The sequence below is a fragment of the Anopheles nili genome, chromosome 3, assembly GCF_943737925.1.
Source record: "Anopheles nili chromosome 3, idAnoNiliSN_F5_01, whole genome shotgun sequence".
NCBI lineage: Eukaryota > Metazoa > Arthropoda > Insecta > Diptera > Culicidae > Anopheles > Anopheles nili.
The window spans coordinates 27,118,538-27,142,457 of NC_071292.1; the positions used below are offsets into that span (position 1 = coordinate 27,118,538).

The 23,920-nt window shown below is 46.6% G+C and overlaps 6 protein-coding genes across 6 annotated transcripts; 5 read left to right on the forward strand and 1 right to left on the reverse strand.

Annotated features, from left to right (window-relative positions):
* The first annotated feature begins 8,933 nt into the window (after positions 1-8,933).
* Positions 8,934-9,603, forward strand: LOC128723580 (37 kDa salivary gland allergen Aed a 2-like). Its single transcript, XM_053817336.1, has 3 exons — positions 8,934-9,009; positions 9,084-9,245; positions 9,308-9,603. The coding sequence occupies exons 1-3, from the start codon at positions 8,950-8,952 to the stop codon at positions 9,581-9,583; spliced, it is 498 nt and encodes a 165-aa protein (XP_053673311.1). The 5' UTR covers positions 8,934-8,949; the 3' UTR covers positions 9,584-9,603.
* An 879-nt stretch (positions 9,604-10,482) lies between these two features.
* LOC128723309 (37 kDa salivary gland allergen Aed a 2-like) lies at positions 10,483-11,161 on the forward strand. Its single transcript, XM_053817035.1, has 3 exons — positions 10,483-10,542; positions 10,606-10,776; positions 10,848-11,161. Exons 1-3 carry the CDS (start codon positions 10,483-10,485, stop codon positions 11,121-11,123), a joined length of 507 nt encoding a protein of 168 aa, XP_053673010.1. The 3' UTR covers positions 11,124-11,161.
* Positions 11,162-12,355: 1,194 nt separating this feature from the next.
* Positions 12,356-13,079, forward strand: LOC128723551 (37 kDa salivary gland allergen Aed a 2-like). The gene is made up of 3 exons (XM_053817304.1): positions 12,356-12,435; positions 12,499-12,669; positions 12,735-13,079. Exons 1-3 carry the CDS (start codon positions 12,376-12,378, stop codon positions 13,008-13,010), a joined length of 507 nt encoding a protein of 168 aa, XP_053673279.1. The 5' UTR covers positions 12,356-12,375; the 3' UTR covers positions 13,011-13,079.
* A 1,019-nt stretch (positions 13,080-14,098) lies between these two features.
* LOC128723976 (uncharacterized) lies at positions 14,099-14,721 on the forward strand. Its single transcript, XM_053817741.1, has 3 exons — positions 14,099-14,158; positions 14,224-14,385; positions 14,461-14,721. The coding sequence occupies exons 1-3, from the start codon at positions 14,099-14,101 to the stop codon at positions 14,665-14,667; spliced, it is 429 nt and encodes a 142-aa protein (XP_053673716.1). The 3' UTR covers positions 14,668-14,721.
* Positions 14,722-15,171: 450 nt separating this feature from the next.
* LOC128723977 (uncharacterized) lies at positions 15,172-15,745 on the forward strand. Its single transcript, XM_053817742.1, has 2 exons — positions 15,172-15,399; positions 15,461-15,745. The coding sequence occupies exons 1-2, from the start codon at positions 15,172-15,174 to the stop codon at positions 15,743-15,745; spliced, it is 513 nt and encodes a 170-aa protein (XP_053673717.1).
* A 1,470-nt stretch (positions 15,746-17,215) lies between these two features.
* Positions 17,216-18,500, reverse strand: LOC128723979 (37 kDa salivary gland allergen Aed a 2-like). The gene is made up of 4 exons (XM_053817743.1): positions 18,168-18,500; positions 17,873-18,100; positions 17,609-17,797; positions 17,216-17,542 (listed from the first exon to the last, which is right to left on the reverse strand). Exons 1-4 carry the CDS (start codon positions 18,498-18,500, stop codon positions 17,216-17,218), a joined length of 1,077 nt encoding a protein of 358 aa, XP_053673718.1.
* Between the last annotated feature and the right edge of the window lie 5,420 nt (positions 18,501-23,920).

Genomic DNA, 23,920 nt, shown 5'->3' on the forward strand with positions numbered 1-23,920 from the left:
AATGGACTAGTTTATGGTGGCGCACAAGCGCACGATAATGTTTCGCTCGCTGCAGGGGATTATGTCCTTTGTGCAGTCATTTGCAAATTTTATGGCAATCAGATTACGAATGGGGGTTCCCGGGTCCGCGTGTCTGGCTCGTGCCGGTCGTCCGGGTGTTTGCGTGGTGACGTCCGTCTCGCAGATGGGATTTTTGCAATCCGTACAACCCGGTCAGCTTCACGTTGCGTCGGAATGGTTTGGTCGCGATAGAACACCTTCTCGAGCCCCGAGATCGAGAACAAGCGCAGACAACTTTATTACCCGCCGGACCGGGCACGACGAGAGGACGAGGATTGGTTTGTTCCGGCTGTGAATATCTCCATCTACGGGGCTATCAAAATTTTACGCGAATAACACCTCAATTCGACCGACTGTTGCGGCTCCATCACGTGGTCGGGTTGATATCTTCGCACATTTTTGCACAACGGGTGCATTAAACTATGGGTGACAGCTCGCTGTTCATATGGCACTTGGAGCCCTTGGGGCGTGCGGGATTTGAAGGGCATCCATCTGGAGCGCCAGTTTAACCGATCGCACCCACGCACCCGCCGTCTGGACGTCCGTGACATGTTCGTGTGTCTGTGTATGCTGACCACTGACGACGCGTTACAGTCACCCTACTCACCCCTTCGTGCCGTAACATTTCTCTCATAAATATGCGAGCAAAAATAGGCCGGACGAGGTGCACCCAAGCCGGTTAGTTCCCGGGCGTGAAAGTCTACCGGGAATATGAAATTGAATCATCGGTTCCAGCACGAACGTTGTGTACCAGTTGGAGGTACGCTGGTGTTACACATCAGCGGACGAGATCGAGAGAGAGATCGCGGGGCCAGGACCTCGGGCCAGACAACAATGAAATGAAGCTTGGTCCGTTTGCCCGAACCAACACGGGATACGTCGATAGGACATGGGACACATGCCCTTCTGGCGAGGTTCAACCTACGGACAAGACGCTCTACAACCCAGGGTCTATTACTATTGCACCGTGTTATTGTTACGGTTACGATCTTGTTTATTTGTTAATTTATTTATGAAGAAATCCCCCCCTCCCCCCTTTCCCCATCATCTCGGCACCCTTGGTGTGGGGGTGCGCGGGTTCACCCTCATTCCCCTTAGGAGGGGGTTGCTTGAATATCGCTCTGGATGGGTTCTTGATTGGTTTGCTGTCGCTACTGAGGTGGTTTCGGTGCGCGCAGTGCCGCCGCAAGTTAAATCCATATTTTAGTAGCCGTATGATAATCGACTTTAAAGGGTGGCTTAAGGCGTGTGTGTGTGTGTGTGAGCAGCTTCATGTCATTGGATGGTGCGTTTGGTGCGATGGCAATTCCCGTATGCTGCCACCGGATATGACGCCGTACCGCGCGCAGGAACCAACAAACCCTTTTGCCGATCAACCGCCCCATTGGAAGCTGGCAACGATCGAAACGTGACTCGAATACATCTAATTTAAATCCCGCTCTCGTGTCGCAGGATGGTCGAGGGAAGTCCGAGGCGCAGGGATCATAAATAGTGAGGTGTAACCAATGTCGTACGCGTTTCATTGACAAACCATTCGCCCGCCGTAGGTTGCCAGCAATGGCCGATCGCGCGATCAACATGTTGTAAGTCAGAAAAGAGCGATAGCTCGGATTTCGATTGCGAAAGCATCCTGGCAGGTAGCTTTGGATGGGGAAGGTTTCCTAGCCTTTGCATCGGTGATGCATCCACGTTCTGGTTAGCGTGACCCTTTTGGCGAGCCTCTAATAGCCGGTGCAAATGCGCAACCGATCACCGGCTCAGAAGACTCATACAAAGTGTTTGAGGACCGCTTCGGAGGCCGCTATTGCCGCCATTACCGAGCCGGGACAATCGATGGCAAAATGTCGGATTGCATTAATTCCACCATTTCGCGCCCTCACCTCGGTAAGAGGGTGAGTTTTGAATTTCATTATCACACGGCAAGTCACCGCGGTGAAGGCTAACAATTTGCTGACTTCCAACCCAACCGCCCAACCCGGCCAGGCCAGGTGGATTATGATCCGAGCGATCTTACTCTCGAGCGGTTTGCAAATTAATGTACGCTCGCTAACCTCGCCGTGTCGTTTGGTGTTTAGTCACTGGCGCTATTAGGCCGGCACTCGAGGCTGGTGCGTAGGTTGGCTGGGATTCGATCGGAGCCGTTTTATTACCGAACGATCGTTTGATCGATCCCTTTTCTCTCCTCCCGGTACGAGCCCGGGAACCCACTCCGCAGGGGCTCAGCTTGGGCGGTTTATTGTGAATTTATATATTAAAAAAAGGATCAGCCAGCAGCTGAGAGCACCGCGCCTGGGTAAATACCATGAAGGGGTAAAATAACAACCCAACCAACCTAAACAATGGTCCATCTGTCAAGACGGCGTAGGGTTTTAGTCTGCCGTTGTACTACAGGCGCCGCCGCACCTTCAAACCGATCGCGAACCAATCGATCTTCCATTGATCGTCACCTGTTTTTGCTCCGAGCCGTTTGCCATCCTTTCGACACCACGGCTCGTGGTAATCGTGCGCCTTTTGTCGGGAGGAATATTTAATCGCCCTATGGTCCGGGTCAGAGTTGGGAAGGCAAAAAATTAATAAACGTAACCACCGTCGAGAGTTGCGACGGAGTGTCCGCGGTTGTATGCGATCGTCAACGGCTCGGCAACAGCTTTATGGGGATGCTGAAGAGTAGCGATCCGATCTCTCAGCTGTAATGCTATGCAACAGAATACATCCCGCATGCCCTGGTCGACTGTTAGGCTAAAATGTGGCACAATGTGTGCCACGAGACACGTGACTCAACACCACAAGGCTCCAGGACAGCCCTAATGCAGCTTTCGATCGATCTGCGTGTCCGTTCCTATTTCAAACTCCCGAAGACGTCAATGTCAGCGAAACCGCAACGGCAACGGCAAAACCCCTCCCGGTTTCGTCGGCAATTATTCAAATTTACCATAATTGAAAAATAATTGTCGTTTCGATCACGGCGATCGCTCGACTGATCGGTTGCGGTCTCATGTCGGTGCTTCTTGTGAGTCATCGTGCGGACTGGGGCCTTGGAGCTGTTCTGGGGCGTTTTTTTTTGGCGTTTGGCGATCCGTTCCGATGTCCTGAACGCCTGGGTTGTGCCGTTTGATTTATGTTCTAATTAAAACCGCGTACGCATCATTAATTCGAGCGCTAGTCGGGTGGCGACCCAACGTCAGTTGCATCGGTTGATGGCTGTTGCGACGCCCAGCATGATCCAAGCCTGTGTCGGTGATCTATTGCGCGCCGGTTTGGAAGAAGGCATGGTTCCGTGAGGGCCGTAGTTTTAATTTTGAATCGAAAACAAGAACCTGCATCGGCCACCCTCCCGCGCGGGGTTTTGCGCTCCATTTTCGACTCCTACACCCGCGCGGTCGCTTTCGATTTTTGTTCTGTTTTCCCTCCCACCGAATGGCTCCTTAAAAGGGGCCTTGCAGCGGTGCCGGTGGTCCTGCTCGTGTTTGTTTTCGGTTGCAGCTTTTTGAGATCATTCAACGGTGGTGAAGGCACTTCAAGCTTTGAGATGTGCGAACTCGAGGCGTTAGATATTTGGCGCTAATTAGTGGTTTCTGATCAATCGAGAGCAGCATTTCTAACCAACCGACCGGAAAATAGTGTTGCTGACAAAAATTTAACTTGCCACTAAAGCCGAAATTTACAACAATCAACCGAGGGTAGGCTTTTCAAATCCTCCGGCAGCCGATATCCGATTATGCTCGCAAAACAAAACCCTTCGATCGCGCAACGACCCGTTAGCGTTTCGTTCGTAAATAAGCGCATGAGAGTGAGCATGTTTTGACGGTTTGTTGGGGGAAAAGTTTTCATAATCCATATTTTATGCAACCACCTCGGAGGCTCGGAGAAACTCACCGAATGACATCGCCGGCTCCGAAAAGTCGAATGATATGCAAAACGGGGCTCATTTGGACGCGCACCCTCTGATTTCGGCGGGTGCCGTTTAGCTCGTAGCAGTGATCGTACGCGCTTCGGATCGGACATCAATTAACATAATGAAAATAATGGCCCCCTCGATTATTAGTCATAATAAATCGGGGCTTTACGGGGTGGAACCCTCACCCGCGTGCCTGTAGCGGGTTGTTAATGATTTTGCATTTAATTCCAGGTCCCCGCGATGGCTGATGATTTTTTTTTTCATCCATCGAATGGTCCACCCAATGCCGGGACCGTATCCAAACAAACAAAACGCTCGAACAAATGGGCGCAAATCAGATTTATGAAAATCTGTCCCGTCGCCAAATTGACGAGACACCACCGCACCCTCCTGCCAGGTCCTCCTGCGCCTCCATTCAACCCCTAAACGGCACGGCCCATTAGTGAGGTTGTAGGGGGTGAGATTTTCACGCCATCCTGCCATACTGGCGTGTGTGTGCGCGCGTGCGCGTGCTTTAGGTTAAGCGCATGAAATATGGACAAACGATCGGACACGGAACGGAACGTGTCCCCCCGGGCCGGTCAGGCGCATCCCGCCGGACAGGCGACGCACCCGCTGGGGCCTCGTTAATGCTCAATAGGACCATTATAATAATTTAGGCGGCGATTCGGAGGCGAGTGGCAAAATTAAAAGGGAGAAAAAGCGCCCCCACCTGCGCTGGAACGGGACAATGGAACGAGGCGCTAAACGGCTCGGTGGCCAACGTCACCGACGGGATCTGTCAGCAACCTGTTGGGGATTTTTTTTTGTCTGCCGGACGGGACCGCATTTGGCGCCACTTGCCACGGTCAGGCGAGCTTTTGTGATCGGCTTGCCACACCACGAGGCCACGCGGAGGTGTAGCTGCATTTAATACATTCGTACGTGGTTTGTCTTTTTTTTTTGCTGTCGCTCTGCAGCCCAGCTGGCGCCCTGTCAGTCGATCTCGTGATCGGGACGGAAGTTTGTGTCACGTTTTTTTTTGTCCCTCTACACCTTGTTGGCGATTTTAGTGACGTTTCTAGGCAGCGGGGCGTAAGTGTGGCCGAAATGGTCCGTGCTTGATGATCGTTCGTACGATCGACCTTTTTCCCGGGTTGCGATCGAGTGCGATCCACCCCGGCGCAGATATTAGAATCCCAAATAAGGCCACGGTGAGATGACGAAATGGCATGCGTAATGGCGCTGCTGGTGAGGTGTGGTGCAAATTACCATGAACGGTACCGGTTGCTGTTTCCGGTGTACTATCCGAGGGACCTTGGCATACGCTGGCCATCAAACGGATGCCCAGGGTAAAGTGGGGCTTTGATTAAGCATCAACGCATTACGCATCAATGAAGGTGCAAAGGGGCTCTAATGCACCATCAGTGCAAATTGTCGTTAAGATCATCGAGCACTTTTCGTTTAATCGTATTAAATCTGCAAACGATCAAGTGCACCAAATGGAATGGGCCCGAAAGGAGCTTAATCCTATTTAGATAAATTGATCCAATTTTGAATGATTAAGGTACAGATTATCCACTCCAACACGGGCAAAAATTCCCACGAACGAATGGAATATTCCCTTTGCGCGATCGTTACTGGATCTCAGGCATACCGAAACGTACGCTTGGAAAAAGTACACCTTCACCATTCGTGCACGAAGCGAAAGCCACCAGGTGGTTTATATAATATTCGCGATGTCCTCCTTGCTGCTCGACGCCTCCAAAATGGCACACCAGCTACAAGTACCCAGCCCCAATCGCACGCTCACTCAGGAAATGACGCAACGAATATCCCACCCGTAATCTTTATTAGATGCGCCCATGTCGCCATGCACCGATGGCAATAAAATCCGATGGCGCCCTTATCGCGCGACATGCGTTTCGCTGTAGTTCTCGCTCACACCCGCACGATTCTGGCGATCCACCTTGCTCACCGAGGATATATCGAGGACGCTGAATGCCAACCGTGGCTGGACCTTCACCACGCGCCCGACCGAATGTGGTGCGCGAACAACTTTACAACCTCTAAAAACGCTGACTGAACAAACTAAATGATCGCATCGTAAAAGATCGCTTCACCGGCGCATTAAATGGCCGGCCGGTTGGGTCCTTCTCGCTCTCTGGGGAGGGTTTTTTTTTTTGCTGTTGTTGCGCCGCTTTATCATCGTGGCTCGAATGGGAGGCGATTGGGTGGTGGCCACTTTTTGGGTGAAAAGAAGCAACACCCGGCTTTGGAAGCTCGCGAAACGACGCCGGTGGTCCTGGGGCGGTGGTCCCACTTGCAGCCATCTGGCCGTTTGGCGAACCATTTGTTTCGGTTTTACGAGTTGTTATATTTCGTGTGGCTATTAGCGTTATGATCGGTGATCCGTGAGCCTATGCGCGTGGTGGCACACCTCCGGGGCCGAAGGTCGAGCCCGCATCTTTGACGCCCTCTGAATGCTGCTTCTTTTCCCATTAAAGCTGAAGTGGCGTGTCCATTTTGGTGGTGCCGAATGCGAGCTCGAGTGCAAATCACGGTAGCATAATGACGGCATCGAACACCGCGTAGGATGCATCGTGTGGTGCGTGAAGTGGGCTGACTCTTGAGCTCTTGCAGTGTCCGGTTCGAGTACTGTTATGTGGCGCAACCAAATGCTGAAGATCAATGGGAGGATCGTGCTCGATCGATTGTGGATCGCATTCCATATGCAATTGCGCTCATCCCGGTGGGATGAAGTTGTTCTCTTCGACCAAACACCGGTGTGGCATTGTTTGCCGAATCGAACGGAAGCCACTTTTTGTGCTCGAAACAACAGCTCTACAACAGGGTTTATGTGTGTTTTTTCGTTGGACAATCACACCCCGATCCTTGGAGGCGTTCACAGCGCTCTCAACTGCCTTTCTCGCGTTCGAAACCCCGTGGCCCGTGGCTGGAGTATGCTGATTGGTGTCATCTTTCATTCGGCCCCCATGGGAGCGGTCGGCTTGCGCCGTTGCTGCGTTTATTAATTTCCTTGAATGCTTTACCACCAATTTAGACCATCGATCTTTGACATTTCTTTCGCGCGACCCCAGCGCGGCAAAAGCATAAAAACACGTGTTTTTCTGCCGCGCTTGAGTCCGTATGCACACATTCTTAATAAACCCATTTATTACGAGCGTTTCCCCCATGCGGGGTGTTGGAGCAAGTGTCTTAAGGCGATTTCTCCGCCCGCTGGTTGCAAAAAAGCGAAAGAAAGAGCGAAAAAAAAAAGACCAAACGAACGGCGCAACGAAGCGAAGAAGCTCGCCGCGATGTGTTAAGAAATATGTAAAAATGGGAAAACGATCCCTCAAGCGCACTACCAAATCGGTCGCGCTTAATGATGACATAAATAAGCGACGGCATTTTTGGGGCCCCGGTAAACCGAAGCCGGTGAAGGTGTCGACCGGTCGTCTGCCCGTGGTTCCAGGTCCCGATCGGCACCGATTAGTATGCACCGCAACAATGCCAAAAGGTTATTTAGGCAAACAGATGTCGTGATAAATCTTGCCAACATCGCTCCCAAACGGCATCCGTCCGGGGATGCGTGTCCGTTTTTGGACGGCCCAGGCGAGCCGGTTTGGCGAAGAGATCGCGCGCGTCACGGTGCGAGTGACTTGCTCGGGTGACAAGTGTCAGGTCCTGTGGAGGTTGGCCATCATTTGCATATTCCCACCTGCACGCGTCCGGAGGACGGACGTGAATTCGGGCAGCGAAAGGCGCACATTCCTCGCGGCCCAGGATCCCATCAATAACCAGTTCGGTGTTCTCACTGGGGTGGGATCGCGTGGGTGCGATCTGCGAGCCTTTGCCGTTCGCCGTTCGTTTGGTCGTTTGAATCGATCGAAGAGTGCGTTCTGGCTTTCTTGGCGTCCAGTAAAACAATGGACCCTGACGCGCTCGGAGCGAAAATGGAGCCTAATTCGGACCCCGAAAGCGTTCTCCTAATCCACGCCAGTCCGAGCGATCCGAGCGGGACATAAAAAGCGCTAATTTATCGACCCCGAATCGGTAATGAGCGAGAGGCTGAAATTAAATAATATTTTATTTCACTTTAATTGATACTATAAACAAATTTACGGCACTGTTCGGGAGGGCTCACGGGATGACATAAATTGCTTGTACCGAAGCTCGTACAAGCGCCGAGATCATTCCATTCGTTAGGCGGCTCCACGGCAGAAGGTGAATCACTTTCGTTCGGCTTCACGTGGTTGATTCGGTTACCCATTTCTAACTCGTGGGCAGGTTGTTTTCCCTACGATTACACCCCCTGCCGAGGGGTGGAGTGTTTCTATTTTTCAATCATTATTTTCTTCACCTGTCGAAGATTTTCCCCCTACAGCCTGGGGCTGTTGGTCCTGTTTTCTCTCCGGTCGTGGCACGTTGGCATTTCGAACTCAAAAACGGCACGTCGGACGTAGGAATGTAACACAATCTGGTCGCTTCTCGGGCCAGGTTTTATGGTGTGCCTTCAGGGGGCTCCCACGGAGGACCTTGGGTTTGGAGGCTTTGGGCTCGTTCGGTGGGGTTTTATGGCGTGTCCGCGAGATATGCCGCCGGGTGGGGCGGCCTAAATGTGTCCCGGTCGTCATTTGCAGCTCATCGTCACTCTCGCCTGCTAATGGGCCTGCTTGCTGGTTGGGTGGGATCGAATTTCGATCTTACGGAGCAGATAATCCTTTGGATGGTTTTGAATCGATCCGATTTAGCGCCTGTTTGTAGTGTCTCACTGGTTCCTTCATACGTGTGCACTCTTGAAGAATGTTGACAACCACCTGATGTTTATAGAGAACTGCAGTAACGGGGGCTTCTTCAAGCTGAACAAACAGCCAACATCGACTGGATGCAAACATCAATCGATCGGTTGGAAACGTGCCTACAGGTCCCTATATAAAACGAGCTTTTCTGCAGAAAAGTGACTTAAACACCTGCATTTGTTGCGAGCAGAATCAAATCGTTTCAACATGCCAAAAGCTGTTTCCTTTGCGTTTCTTTTATTCTATGGCTTTATCGTTCTCGTTCAGGTATTGCCTAATTGTTTAAACCATTAAATAAACATCATCAAATCGGACTCATTCTGCATATTCGCAATTTGCAGACGAAAACGATAAAGGAGTGTGAAAAGGAGATGCCATTGTCACTGAGGAGCAAGTTGTGTGAAATGCGTCAGTTTAAGAACGTCGATGGACCGGAAATGGATAAGCATATGGACTGCGTGTTGAAGTCGATCGGTTTCGTGAATGCGGAGGGTCAAGGATTCGTCAGTAGTGTTGGATATTTTTCTGATTTCTTATATAACATAAGAATTTTGTCTTATTCCAGTACCACAACCTCATTAAGCCGATGAATGCAATCGAGAGGGATCGGAAGCATGATTTTAACCTCGAAACATGCATGGGCAAAACGCAACGAAAACCTTTCATGGAGCGAGCACATGCCTTCTACAGGTGTATGTTGGATTCCACTTCTTCCGACACGTTCAAGAAAGTGTTCGACTTGACAGAGCTGATCAACGCAGGCAAACTGAGCGCAGGAACCCAATATGGTCCAAGGGTTGCTAAAATGGCTAAAAGATTGAATAAGAATCGGTGCAAATAAAGTCTCTACTTGCGTTCATATACACATAAATTATTGTTTGTTAACCTGTTTGCTTAAATTTGTGTAAAGATGCATCTCCTAGAATCCATCGGACAGATTTTGAACAAACTTAGCTAATGGATGGTTTGTCTGGTTCATGGAATCAACTTAATTATCTTCAAAAACAGAATGTTTTTTAAACGCATGTTCGTACTTAATTCCTCTTTACCTCACGCTTATAATTTAGAAACACGATTCACGATGTGGTTTCAACCGATAAGCAGAATAATCATTTATGATTTTCAGCGATGATATCTTTGATATTGATAACAGATTCAATTCTATATGATGACAATTGTATTGCATAGTATAGGAATATATTAAAAAATTAAAATGACTTGGAATGAAATTAGTGAATCGATCGGATAGAAAAGAATAAAGTAGAAAACAAATACTTTACATTGGCTTAAATAATTTATTTTTTTATTAATTTATTTCTTTATTCTTCTAAAGTTGTAATGTCTCATTCTGTTATATTAGTAGATCATATTATGCACCATAAGCAACAAATTCCACATGGAGAAGTAATTGATACAAGAGTTCGTAATTCATTCTTTCCAATAAAATGCTGAGTTTAATTTAGAATATACATAGGAATGGTAATAAAAGTAAGTAAACTTCATATTATAAAATCATGTTCAATTGTAAATTATACTATAAGATCGTGCTTACCTGTCAACCATCTATTGATTCTGAACAAATGTTTAAACAAATAAAACAATATCAAGCAATTCAATAACTATTGTTTACACGTCACACAGGTGGTTTGATTCTTAGCTAGTTTGATCGATCACCTCATATAAAACGCCTTCAGTTCGATTGTTTCCAGTTGGATTTTACACTTGATCTAAGACAGAATTATGGTGATGAAAATGTTATCGATCGTCGGATTGGTATGGTGTTTGGTTGCCTTGGGACAGGTAAGAATATCATGTAAAATATATGTCACTTAAACAGAAATTTCAAATGTGTTGTTGTCGTAGGCTAGGAAAGAATCAACGGTGGAAGAGTGCGAGCAAAATCTTTCCGATTCGCTGAAGCCACGGCTATGCCAGTTGCGCCAGTATGAAACGGTCGACTCGGAGGATATGGACAAGCACATGCATTGCGTTCTAGAAGTAGTTGGATTCGTGGATGACAATGGGGATCTCGAAGTAAGTACAATGATTTTGATATGACTGACCCAAAATCTTATTACCTCGTGTTTTATACGTCACATAAATAGTTTCAAGAGCTACTTGGAGTGCTTAAGGTTGTTGATTCTGGTCTCGATCACGTCTCTAACATGAAGAAATGCGACGCTGAATCTTCGAAGTTTAGCGGTTCGAAAAAGGCTAACACCTTCTACACATGCTTTTTGAGAACGAGCTCGGAACCGGCTTTCAAGAACGCAGTAGATTATGTCGAATTGCTACGAGCAGGAAAGCTGAAGCAGAATGCTCCGTTCAACGCCAATCAGGTGTCGGCATTGATCAAAGAGATTGATGATGGCTTGTGCTAAATATGTTTTGAGAATGATTGAAATCAGAATGAAATAAACTAAACCATCGTTACTTTTATCAACTGACTCATGAAAACACGTTTTTACCTTCACAAGAACATAATGAGCCCGTGACGCTGCTGGTAAGCGGAAGCTTTTCAACGCCGAATTTTGTTACCAAAAACGCAAATAGTTAACGCAAATAGTAGTAGTAATAAAAGTAGTACTAATGACTCAAGGAGCCTGTTCTAGCTGGTAGCCGATCGCAAGTGATTTCGTTTGCACTCAATAGATATTTCGAATGAGGTTCGATTATTTCTTCTCGCTTTCACGCATATGCCATGTTTAATTTCTACCTGCGTTTTGCGTTATCAGTCATTTCTTAAAGCTCATTTCTTTCGTTCTTGTTTTATCGTTCGATCTCTTATCAGTTTTAATCGTAATCCAAACACATTTTAAAGCCAGTGTCAAATGTGCCATTGTCGCAGGCAGTCACCGTGAGCTTTAATATTCCTCAAATATTCGAAAAAGATCCCTAAAATGGCGTGATTATGCTGGATTTTGTCTACGATAGTAATATAAGACCATGCTTCAACGAGGCTACACGCAATCGATCTCAGAGGAGATGGGGTTGCTGATCTCGCTCGCTCATCGATCAGATCATTTCCACCCATGCACTGATAAGCCGATCGACCGTAAAACTTCCTCTTCATGTTCAAAAATTTTTAATGGATGGTGAGTCTGATAAACCAATGGTCATATTATGTAACTAGACAATGGAGAAAAAATCCAATACTAACGATTTTACTAATGCAACCGAAGACTCGATAACGACAACTCAATGGAAAAAAATTTAGTAATCGTGATCTTTCTTCGTTACATACCAGTTAAGTTACTCGCTTTCATTGGGGTTGATTTAGACATATGCACGACATTATAATATATTTTATAGTGGCGCAACAACTGTTATCGGTCAGATTCTGTTTCGGCTATCGAGCCTCTATGTTGAAATTATTGTTGTTTATGGTATTGTTTTGATAACATAATATCTTTGGCTATTGATGGCTATAAATATGGGGAAGTCATATTTACATACCAACCATTTATGCAATTTGAACGAATGCTTTGATAAACATTACAAGATGGCAAATACTCTTGCTTACACAGCATTCAGCTGGTTTCATCTGCAGCAAGTCTAATCGATCACCACATATAAAAAGATTCCTGTTCAGTTGTTTCCAGTTGGATTTTACACTTGATCTAAGACAGAATCATGCTGGTAAAAATGTTGCCGATCGTTGGATTGGTGTGGTGTTTACTTGCCTTGGCCCAGGTAAAAATAGCGTTTAAATTACATGTCACTTAAAGAGTAGTTTTGAATATTTTACTGTCTTAGGCTAGGAAAGAATCAACGGTGGAAGAATGTGAACAAAATCTCTCCGATTCGCTGAAGCCACGGCTATGCCAGTTGCGTCAGTATGAAACGGTCGACTCGGAGGATATGGACAGGCACATGCATTGCGTTCTAGAAGTAGTTGGATTCGTAAAGGACAGTGGCGATGTTGCGGTAAGTACAACGGTTTTGTTATAAAAAACTTCAAATACATCGTGTTTTATACGTCCCATGAATAGAGTGAAAAGCTACTAGAAATGCTTAAGGTGGTTGATTCCAGCCATGATCATGTCTCTAATGTGGAGAAATGCGCTGCTGAATCTTCGAAGTTTAGCGGTTCTAAAATGGCTAACACCTTCTACACATGCTTTTTGGGAACGAGCTCCGAATCGGCATTCAAGAACGCAGTGGATTATGTCGAATTGCTACGAGCAGGAAAGCTGAAGCAGAATGCTCCGTTCGACGCTAACCAGGTGTCGGCATTGATCAAAGAGATTGATGATGGCTTGTGCTAAATATGTTTTGAGAATGATTGAAATCAGAATGAAATAAACTAAACACTAAGGCAAGCACAAACTTTTTCCCGCAACTATCTTGCAACAGTTTGATTCAAACAAATGTAACCAAATGTATCCTGTTTAAAAAAATCTTTTAAGCAGCAAAAGTTTGTAACATTCATAAACAAGCGTAGGGAGAGATTGAGAATGGGATAGTAACGTAAGAGCTTCTGGTAAGACTTCTCCAAATCATATGATGCATGATGAAATTCGAAGAAAATTATGAAAAGATATTATCCCTTGCTAATAAATGCAATATCCATAGGAAAGAAAAACATATCACATATTACCAAAATATTCCCGGGATTCTAGAAACGTTATCAAAGAATGGATGAGGGATTTCAATGAGAATGATTCCCATGCTCATAGAAATGGAAAAGGTAGCTAAATATCTTTTAGCTGACTTCAAATATTGTGCTTGATTTTAGATTGATTTTGTTTTCGTTTACGTCAATAAAGCACGTTGGCTGACAACTGATTAGTCATTTTTGACTAACTTGTTTAAACACACATTTAGTTATTTTGAATGCATAGCTGAGCATAACAATATGATTATTTCTATCGAAAGAACATGGTTTCTCCCATAATTTTAATTCAATCAAATTGAAGGAATCACTTAATGATCCCATAAATCGCATGTATTTCCAAAAATCTGCAAAAAAATTATCGACGGGCGAAAGTTCATGATGATTGCTAGTGAGATCTCGCAAATAAAGATGACGATTTTCAGCCAATAAAGAAGCACCATTATAGGATACATCTATTGAAAAAATAAAACAAATGAACTACAAATAAAACTGTAGCAACATATGAGCATCTGAGATCTGAGATCTGAGTAGCATCTGATTGCACACTTGACGTTGCAAAATGATACGTATTAAGTAAAGCGTGTGGAAGACCATCTTCTGCAAATATTTTATCGATCGTATGTAAATATTGTTTCAATTTATCAGCAAAACCTTATTCAATAGTTTCATAAAGCAATATATAAACACCAAGTTCATGTAATCGGTTTATTATTTTAATTCACCCAGTAAATACAAACCATGTTCAAAGAAACGATTGTTGCGCTTGTACTGGTTGGTTGTAGCTTGTCTGTTGCACAGGTAATGCAAAGAAGATTGTATTATTTTTCGTCAAACTAAGTAATTTCCAACTATTTTCTTGGCAGAAAGTGAAAACAGCACAGGAATGTGTACAGCAAATGCCATCATCATTAAAGAGTAGGCTGTGCGATCATCAATCTCAAATGTTCGATGACACTGGTATGCAAATGCACCTTGACTGTCTGATGAGAGCCGTTGGATTTGCTTACGCTAACGGCCGTGGAGATGTAAGTGACTCGATGGTTAATTTGAACCATTGCGTTGGCCTCTCTGATAGTACTTCTTCATATCTGTCATTATAGTACCACGCACTCTACAATCCAATGAATGCCGTTGAGCGGGATCGGAAGCACGATTACAATCTAGAAGTTTGCATAGGCAAGACGGTTCGAAAGCCTGCCAACGATCGAGCGGTTCAATTCGCCAAGTGTTTGATGGATTCGAACTCAGGTCAAACATTCAAGAAGGTGTTCGATCAAGAGATGGATAGAAAAGTTTGCAAATCCTAAAAAAATTCCAGTAAAAATAAATTATCCCAAAAGATTTAGCGAAACAATAAAACCGTATTATGAAATAAAATGAGTCGTTGTAATTTGGGAAATAACTGATTAATAGACATGAAGGGTTCGATGGTCAAAGTGTTAGCGTATACAATTTTCAAGTCACATAAAGCCTTAACAGGACAGGATTTGACCGTTTACGGTTGTTGAGCTATTTAGGAAATAATGTAGGAAGATGAAACGTGAAATGAAAATGACTTTATTTTCTTTTAACGTCGACTTGGACTTATCGTTGCTGTTGGAACAAAAGGAAATGTTAGCTGCAAGTCAACATGATCTGATCTTTGCTTATGCATCTGATCGCGCATCTGCCTTGTTATCAGCTTCATTTATTTGCAGATCAGCCCGCAGAGGTTATTATGGAGCCTTCCTTTGTTCTCATAACGCGATCACTAAATTCATCTCAGTAGGAATTCATAGCTCACCGAAGGTGGACGAACTCCAGCGTCAAACATGGTCGACATCAGCTTCATCATCGTTGTGGTGCTTCTGCTTGGAGCATCTACCGGAAACTGCAAAGCTCAAATAGTGTCTGATTGTGTACGCAGTACTCCAGAATCGGCTAGAAATATAGTGTGCGATGTCCGGCAGTACCGCGCAGTAAGGACACCTGAATCGGATCGCTACGTAAAGTGTGCCCTAACTGCTCTCGGATTTGTCGACGAGGCTGGATCCGTTCAGGTTTGAATCTATGTGTGGTCATGGTTTTGCTTGAGTTATAGCGCCGTTTTAAAATCCACAGAGAAACGTTGTCCTGGTGGCTTTGGACGCTGTTGAGACCCATGACGGTGTGTACACCGACAGTGTGGATGTTTGTCTCTCTAGATCGAGAAAGCTTCCCGGAGCGGAACGACCAGGCGCTTTCTACTTCTGCATGCTTCAGACAGAATCGGCACAAAACTTCCAGGACGCGCTCGAGCTGCAAGAACTGAAAACTGCATCCGAGTGGGCTCAAAGTGAGCTGTTCGATCGGGCCAAAGTCCAGCAGAAGATGAGAGAAATGAACAGCAAATTGCAGTGTAAATAAAGAGATCATGTGATGCTTTACTTCGAAATCGCTTTTTAGAAATTCCGCTTATTAAACCCTAGAACGTACACATTTTTTGATCTGTTTCCAAAGATGAGCATTCATTTCCAGAGACGATACAAGTCATAGCAGGTGTCATCTTACGGACTTAATGATCGTACCACCGCCTGTCGATCGTCGCGTTTCGCTTGGAGACACGCAATTTGCAATTTTATAGCCTCAATTTAATGTCACTTCGAGAGGCGCAATATCCACCACCCTTCGTAAATGGTTCAGGTTGCTTAAAACCTTCTCATCCACACTCAGCAGCTAAGGGCGGTGTATTGCAGAAAAAAAGCCAAACCCAAACGAGCGACGACCGATCGCGTGCCCTATCATGCGCTCGAGTGAGCTGGCATTAATCCCCTGCCTTCAGGCTCCTGGCAGTCAGTGCACTGGCGAGCCGCAAATAAATATATAAATAATCTATTTTCGTAGGTGTTGCCAGTGCGCTTGCTCAGTGCGTTGATGCGACCGCGATCTCAGCGGGCCCGCAAACCCACGCAGCGGGAAGTGTTGGAGCTTTTCTTTATTTTAATTGAAAAACTGTTCACCGTTCGGATGGCAAGATACTGGTGCGAGTGGACGGACCGTTTCAGCTTTTATCGTGCGGCTCCCTCCAGCGGGCCGTCGAAGGAGGCGCCAATTTAAATTTCATGAAAATAAATGACCCGCCCGGCACTATCTCAATCCGCAGGGCTGCAAGGCTCCCGCTCAGGTGCACTCACGCCAGACACCGACCGCAGGATCGAGTGCATTGTTTCGAAGCCGGTTGCGTTCTGGTGCTTGCAGGAATAGAGTGACCGTCTCTTTCTTGCCATAAAAATCAATTCTTCGCACTTAATTACGAAAGCTGCTCGTGCACCCGTTCTGGTTGGCTCGTGTAATCCGGATCGAGGACGGGGTGGCCAGACTCTGTCTATTTATTTTTTAATTGAAAATTGAGTTTTATGGTTTATTTGAGCCCTCGAGAAACACCGCGTACATTTACCGGCTGGCGCGTTTTGCGACTTTGAGCTGAACCGCACGAAGGACGCCCTCCAGTCAGGCAAGAGGGTGGCGAGATAATAAAATTCCAACCTGCGACGCGAAAGCATCCGGGACGCCCGTTTTACGATGGTACGCGTTAAATGCTGCAACTGTCCGCCCACTTTCGTGCGCGAGCAAAGCAATGAAAACGCCAATCGCGGAACCAAACTGTCAACGTTCAAGGTCACCGGCAGGACTGGCTGGGTTGGTGGGAAAAGCTGGAAGCTTTTTTTTTTACAACCGCCACCCCTTGCACTCCAATCAGTGCTAAATACGCCAGTAAGTTGAAGCGAAAGAAAATAAATAAATAAATAATAAAATGTTTTATTGCTCGTCTTACGGCCTGATCGAGCCATTCGGACAGCCATCGTGCAGGTGGAATTAAACATCCATAAGAGAGCATTAATCCTGCGGCAACCTGCTGGCTGGTAGGTGTTGATCGTCACACCGCTCCCTATCTAACGCTAGAATCTGCAGCTTCACCTGATCGCGATCGTAGGCGAGATTCTGCAGCGTGAAGCTTAAGTTGCCGGAGCGCACTTCACGAAAATCGAAAGCGTCTTTGAACGATCGGCTGGATTCCCCTTCTAGCAGGCAGCTGTACATGGCAAGGCATCGTTTGGGGATGATTGGCTCCCGAGAAGCTTTGCCGGCACACTGGTGGATGTGTTCGCTGGCAGAATCGTTTAAAGATCCCGTCAGGTTGAAATCTCGTGCTATCTCATGCACCTGAAATAAGTCGTATGCTCAGTTCAACCTATGCGAACATTCCTTAGAGATGGCGAAGCGTCTTACGTTAATAGAGCTCTGCTCGGTTAGGTAATGAAATCCTCGAAAAATGCACGTGATGTGATCCTCCATAGCTTTGGTGTGGTTGCTAATCTCGTACGCTCGTATGAGACAGATGTCGGTCCAGAGCTCGGGACTCATATGAAGCTCACAGAATTGCGTCACCGTTTGGTTGGGTTTTCGAACTGGCACCACCTGGGGAAACATTTTATGGCAGTTTTATTTGGTTTGCTAAGTATTACAAAAAAAAAACACTGTCAACGACCATACCTCTTGGTTGTACATTTTCTGCAACACTTGTGAATCACGGAGAAAAAGTTCAAAATATGTTTTGGAATGGATACGGAACAGAGACTCGAATGCGTCATAGACATACGCGTCATGCGTACTATTCAGCAGACCGATGGCGTTCGTATCATTTATGAACCTTTCAACAGACTCTTCGTCGATCGACAACCATCGTTCAAACACGTTAAACTGACTGCGAATGATGTTTGCCTGGAAAAACACGAAATTACGACTGTATGAAACACAGCGCACAGGACATTTTCTTATCCAGGCTTACATCAAACTGGCTCGTTTTGGAATCAAATAATCGTAGCCAGCCCAAAACACATCGCACAAACTCAGGAGCCCTTTCCGATTGTTTAAGATAGGTCTCATCACAGCCCATCCAGGCGGAAGCATCATGCATTCGATCCATCGGTTGGCTGCTGGCGTACAGTTCGAAGCACCGCAAGTGAGCAAACAGCGTGTCATCCGGTGATAATGTCGTGCAATCGTCATCAGCTTCGGCAGAATTGTGGTTACAACCCGCCTCGGACGGTCTTATCAACAGAGGAATGAGCAGCAGAGCCAAGCTCCGAACCAGATGCACTGGATTTACGACGAACTGCATCGCTACACTGCACCGTTTAGCACGAGATCGGATACTGCGAGCAGCTGACCGAGAAGTTGGCGTTTTTAATGCGTTACAATGACATGCTTTCTTCGTTTTGCTGCTATGTAGTTGCGATAATAATAGCTTAGCTGTTTTGATGACGGTTTTTTCGATGCATTAAAGCTATTTTAATTTATTTCGAATGATTATGTTGCAAAAGAAGAGCTTTTCAAAACTGGTTTTTGATTGTTTTCGAGCATTCAAGTGCATTTTGAGATGTGATTAATTGTTTTACGGCACTTTCCTTCTATCACTTTACCGCCCGATAGCGGCTAATGTAGTGTAGTGTGAAAATTTAATTCAATCATTCCTTCGTGTTAGATTTTGCCGCAGCGCGTGCGACTGTGACGCCCCATTCTCGGTTCAAGTCACGCGCGAAGATATCCCCACGAGAGAACCCTCACGATGTGGACCCACTGTCTTCGACGTTCGTAGGCAAAATGCTGCTCAGACGCCACTTTCCAGCTTGTGGTTTTCGATCGGCGAGAAAAATCGTCCACTGTTGAGGTGCGGGTCAGCTTCTGCATCGAAGTCCGCAGCCAACCGCACCGGAAAGGATCGAACCTCTTGAGTCTCGCGATCCTTACCACGTGATACCCGTGGGAAAATCGGCGCCCGAAAACAACTTCTGCTGCGATCGCGGGCACGACCGAGCAAGTCGGTGTGATGATAATTAAAAAAACAACGCCTCCAGTCCGCGAACGGTTCGGAGAGGACCGCTTGGGATTGGGGTTTGATCGGAAAGAAAGCTGACCGGATGGTTCGTGCTGGACCGATTAGTGGGGCGCTCGATCCTGGGTGATGTGTTTAATTTTTTAGTGCAATTTTTTACATCTACCTTTCTCGAAATCGAAAGAGGTTTGTTTGGACACCTTTTTCCTGGTGCCTGGTGTTGAAAGTAATGGTTGGGAGCATGTTTTCTTCCAAACCGTGACTGATTGACGGGATGGCATCTTCTGTCTTCTGTTGTGTGTTTATGATAGGCTAACGGGATCAGCCCTCAGTGAAATGGGTTTGATTTTGGTAAATTGAATCATCACAACGTTCAGCTGATGCTAGAGGGCATATTTCACTAAATTCTGCGGCCCTTACAAGCAATGTCTTAATTAAATATTGCTGCCTTGTATCTGACGCAAACAAATTTCTCTTTTTGCTTTGCATACACAAAAAACGCGAGACATCCGTTGAATCGAGACAACATCATTAAGACTGTTATATAACCATTCAAATGGAAGAGAGGTTTGCCAATGAAGTAATTTACTCTTTAGCGCATTTGTTTTGAAAGTAAATCATTCTTGATGGCAACACAATTGGTGCCAAATTTCAGTGCGACTATAAATAAAGTGCCATGCAGCGTTTTCCCAACAATCGTTCATCAACTCATTTAACAAGCTGTTCTCGGGGAAATCTGCCCTCGCGCATGAGGGTGCAACAGAACACCCATGCCATTCTTCGCAAACCCCTACGAAAACGAGAACGAGCTAGCGGGTACAAACGCACCCCAGATCGAGCGATGAAGTGGTGTGAATATTATCTTCCCATTCCTCCCAGGACGCCGTTCAATCGACCGGTGGGAAATTAAATAGATATAAAAATCAAACGCTAAACAATACGGCCGGGCAATATGCTTCCTGCGGCCTCGCAAGTGCCGGCGTTACACAGGGACCGAGATCATGTGTATTTTCCCAGGCATCATCACCCCTAATGCGGGGTTGTGCTTTGTGTCCAGCGCACAGGACGATGCTTTGGCCTCCGTTTCCCGATGCAACTCAGCCTGCACAAACAATCATCGCAGCTGGCTCGGAGATGCACACGGTGGTTGATGTGTGGAAGCGATCTTGCATGAGGGCTCGGCTTGTCAATTATTGGGCCACGTGCTGATGGTACATGCGTGTCGTGGTGGCCAAGTCAAGCTATGGCGTGGAGACGGATTGGTCAGCCAGCATGGGGGCTTTGGCCGGTTGGTTTCGATTTCGTAACACGGTTGCACCCCGAGACGGCGCGACGCGTTTGTTGATCAGTTTTATCTAAGCTCCTGGACCGTCCTGGCCGGGTGCGACCGACACAACCGGGACCATTCATTGCATACACCAAAAGAGCCCGATGCGTTTGTGCTGTTTGCGGTTGACTAGTACAAAAAAATAAATGCAAAATACGTTTTGAAAAAGAGAAATGACATGATTCCACGAACGCGCGGATGGCGGCTGAAGGGTGTAAAATTAAATAAAACCACTGCTGATTGGAATGGGAAAAAATGTGACAAAAAAGAACATGCGCACACTAAGCGCAAAGCGATATGAAATAGCTACACAAACGAAGCGCAGCGCATGTAAATGCATCGCGAACCGCAACCTGGTTGACCTCCCGGGTGTCTGGTGAGGCGGCACGTCAAATAAAAAAAAAAACCGGGCAGCTATCCATGGGAGGGAGAGAGCCGTGGATCTCTTTAAATCTCCTCGCTTGGGTTGGACGGGTAAATATGATGGCAAAGGTTGGCAGAATATGTGCACTACATGGCCGACGAAACAGGATTTGCCATGTTTGCCAATCGGTCCTTATGCACCACCGCAATGGGGCACACCCTGGACACCCGGGGGGTGAGAAAAATAAATCGAGCACAGCGCAGTTTAGGAAAGGTTATTTGAAGAAGGTGCATGGAAAAATGGAGAATTTGTCGTCTTGGCGATTGCGTAACGTACCGGTGGGAAGATTGTTCATTCCGAAATCATTCATCCGATCGTCTAACTCCAGTAGAAGCCTAATGTCCGAACTTAAGCTAACCAGATCTCGTGAGATGAATACCATTAAAGCCAACCGACTCGATCAATCAAATTTACTTTCGCCAACGAGACAAATCAATCATCATAATGCACAATACACGAGCAGTTCAAAGTCCTTTGTCCCGGTTTCTCACGATGTAAACGGTGGGGCTATTTTTACGTATTTTGTCGCTCGTTTGTCAGAGGCTAGATATCAGAATTGGCAGAGCGTTCAAGAACCCCGCGCTGATAAGGGTGTGTTTACGTACAAAAAAAAAAACAACTAAAAGCAAAGCAAAGGGCTCGTTTCCGGCTAGACAGCATTGTGTCTGCGAACCATATCACATTCGGGTATGGCGATCGAAAAAAAGGGTTTGATGACCAAAAAGTTTGCACAGTTTCGGATGCATTCTGATCGAGGTGAAGCGTCTGCATTCGGCAATGATTAAATGCAGATATCGTTTTATGGCTTCTTGTCAGCAAACAAGAATGTACTTAGAATTTTAATAAAGTTTCTGTCATTTTTGCGGGATATTATTCAATTTTGATTTTCAAAGTATTACATTGAATGTTGTTGAACGTAGCATCCTTTCAAAATGTAGATTTTTTTAAATGCTCATTAATTTGAATTGGAAAGTTAATTAGCTAGTTTTAAGGCTTATTTCCAATGAACATAACCAATTTAAACTATTCAGAATGCTTGTTGATGGTGATGAGATTACCTTGCATTATGATATCAGTTTTCCGTATCGTTTTGTCCTCAATGTTCCACTTTGAATAATAAATTTACAAAAATCAAGAACACATCCGTATGCAGATGATGACAACCACAGCGCGCTAGTGTGATGTTCACTGCTGCATCATGTTCGCCTGCCCGGGAGATGGCATTTTAAATCATAATTAAAACACTCCCGGCGTTATGCGACTCACCACTGCCAAGCTACAGCTTGACTTCTTCCTGAACAGGTGACCCAGAGGCTGGAGGCTCTTTGGAGCGACAAAGGGTGCCCTTCCGGAGTGCACTTGCTCAGCTGATTACCGTTTGGTCCCGGGTGAATTTATAATCTCTTTCGTGATCCAAATCCGTATCCCGCATCTCCGTGTCCTCTCGAACGCGATCTGCTCATGGATGCACCCAAACGCGCCTGAAGTCGCCAAGTCGCCTGATTCGCCGGAACGTGTACCACGGTAAGTAAGCTAATAAATTGAAACCGTACCTTCCCGGCAAGGGGTCAGCTTTCGCGGGATCTGGTTCAGTGGCCGAGAACTGGTGCACGCCTGGTCCGGTTCGCGCGCGGTGCGTTTGCCACGCCGTCCACTCCATTAATCAGTTCAGTTTTGATAATTTTGTTTACACATTTTCCGCATACATCCGCGGATTCACACTGACCACCGGGGGCCGGGGATGGTCGTTATTTAATGCCCTTTACCGGCTTGGAAGAAGCTGGCGTTGATGGTGACAGAGACCGTGCTGGGTTTGGCTGTGCAAGCGCAGAAAAGAGGCAGAAAGGGCGTGATAAACAAGAGCGCAAAGAGTGTAATTGAGAATCCCTGGCGTGGTTCACTAACGTGGTCACCGGTTCCGCGATGTCGCGAGGTGTCGCCAGACAGGTCGGAGCAGCCCGGTGTGGGCCCGATTGTGTCCCCGCTTGATGCAATATGATCGCCCTAAAAGCGCAGCGCGAGATCACTTGACATCAAAATGCTTTTAATTAATTAGCGTTTAGGGTAGCGAGCGGCATTCGGTCCTGCGCATGTCTGCGCATGCCCTCTGGTGGTGGCCTGCGGAACCAGGACGTACTCCCGCAGGGTGCTGCGAAACTGGATCCACAACTGCGCTGTGGCCTTATGGGTTATTCGCTGGTAGCCACACCGGCTGGGGCCACACCAGAAGTGTCCAGAAGGCGCGGTCGCGTAATCCATTTATCACGCCTGCCTGCCCAATGCCTGCTGGCTCACCAAATGAACCGCGACGGTGGCGCGCTGATAGCGCTAGAGCGCGATGTCCGCTTTGGGAGACCTTCTTGGTGAGCTGGGCGCATGCATCGATCGTACGCTTATCGGAAACCGGTTCCGGAGGGTTTCTGGAGCTCTGGCACAGGAATAGATCCGCGACGGGAGCCACTCTCGATAAGTGGCCTCGAGGGCGTATTGGAAGGTGATGGATAGATCGGCGGTTGGGCTCACAAAAGTGCCATCCGGCGTGCTGTCAAGTGGAACGGTGTTCTTGATGCGGCTGGGCTGTAAGTGGACCTAGATGGGGCTCTTTCTCACGGCTAATTGATCAATTAGACGCGAACGAGTCGTCTTGCAAGTTCCCACCGACAAATCGGCACGACTCCCGAAACTGTGGGACATTGATCCCGTCGTCGATCGATCGTTGACATTGATCCCCGACGAGACATTCCACTTGTTCGGTTGGCTGGCTTACTGTCCTCCAAAAACGGTTTTCCTTGTGTTTGGAGGCGCGCGAGCTCCCACAGGGCTTTGGAACAGAATTGGCACCGAAGCTAGTTTAAGAGAGTCCCCGGAACGAAGCGGATTTGCAAAAACGTTTCCCGGGACAGTCGTACGAAGTGTGTGTGAAATTTGCACACGTATTTTGCTTCACTTTGCTAA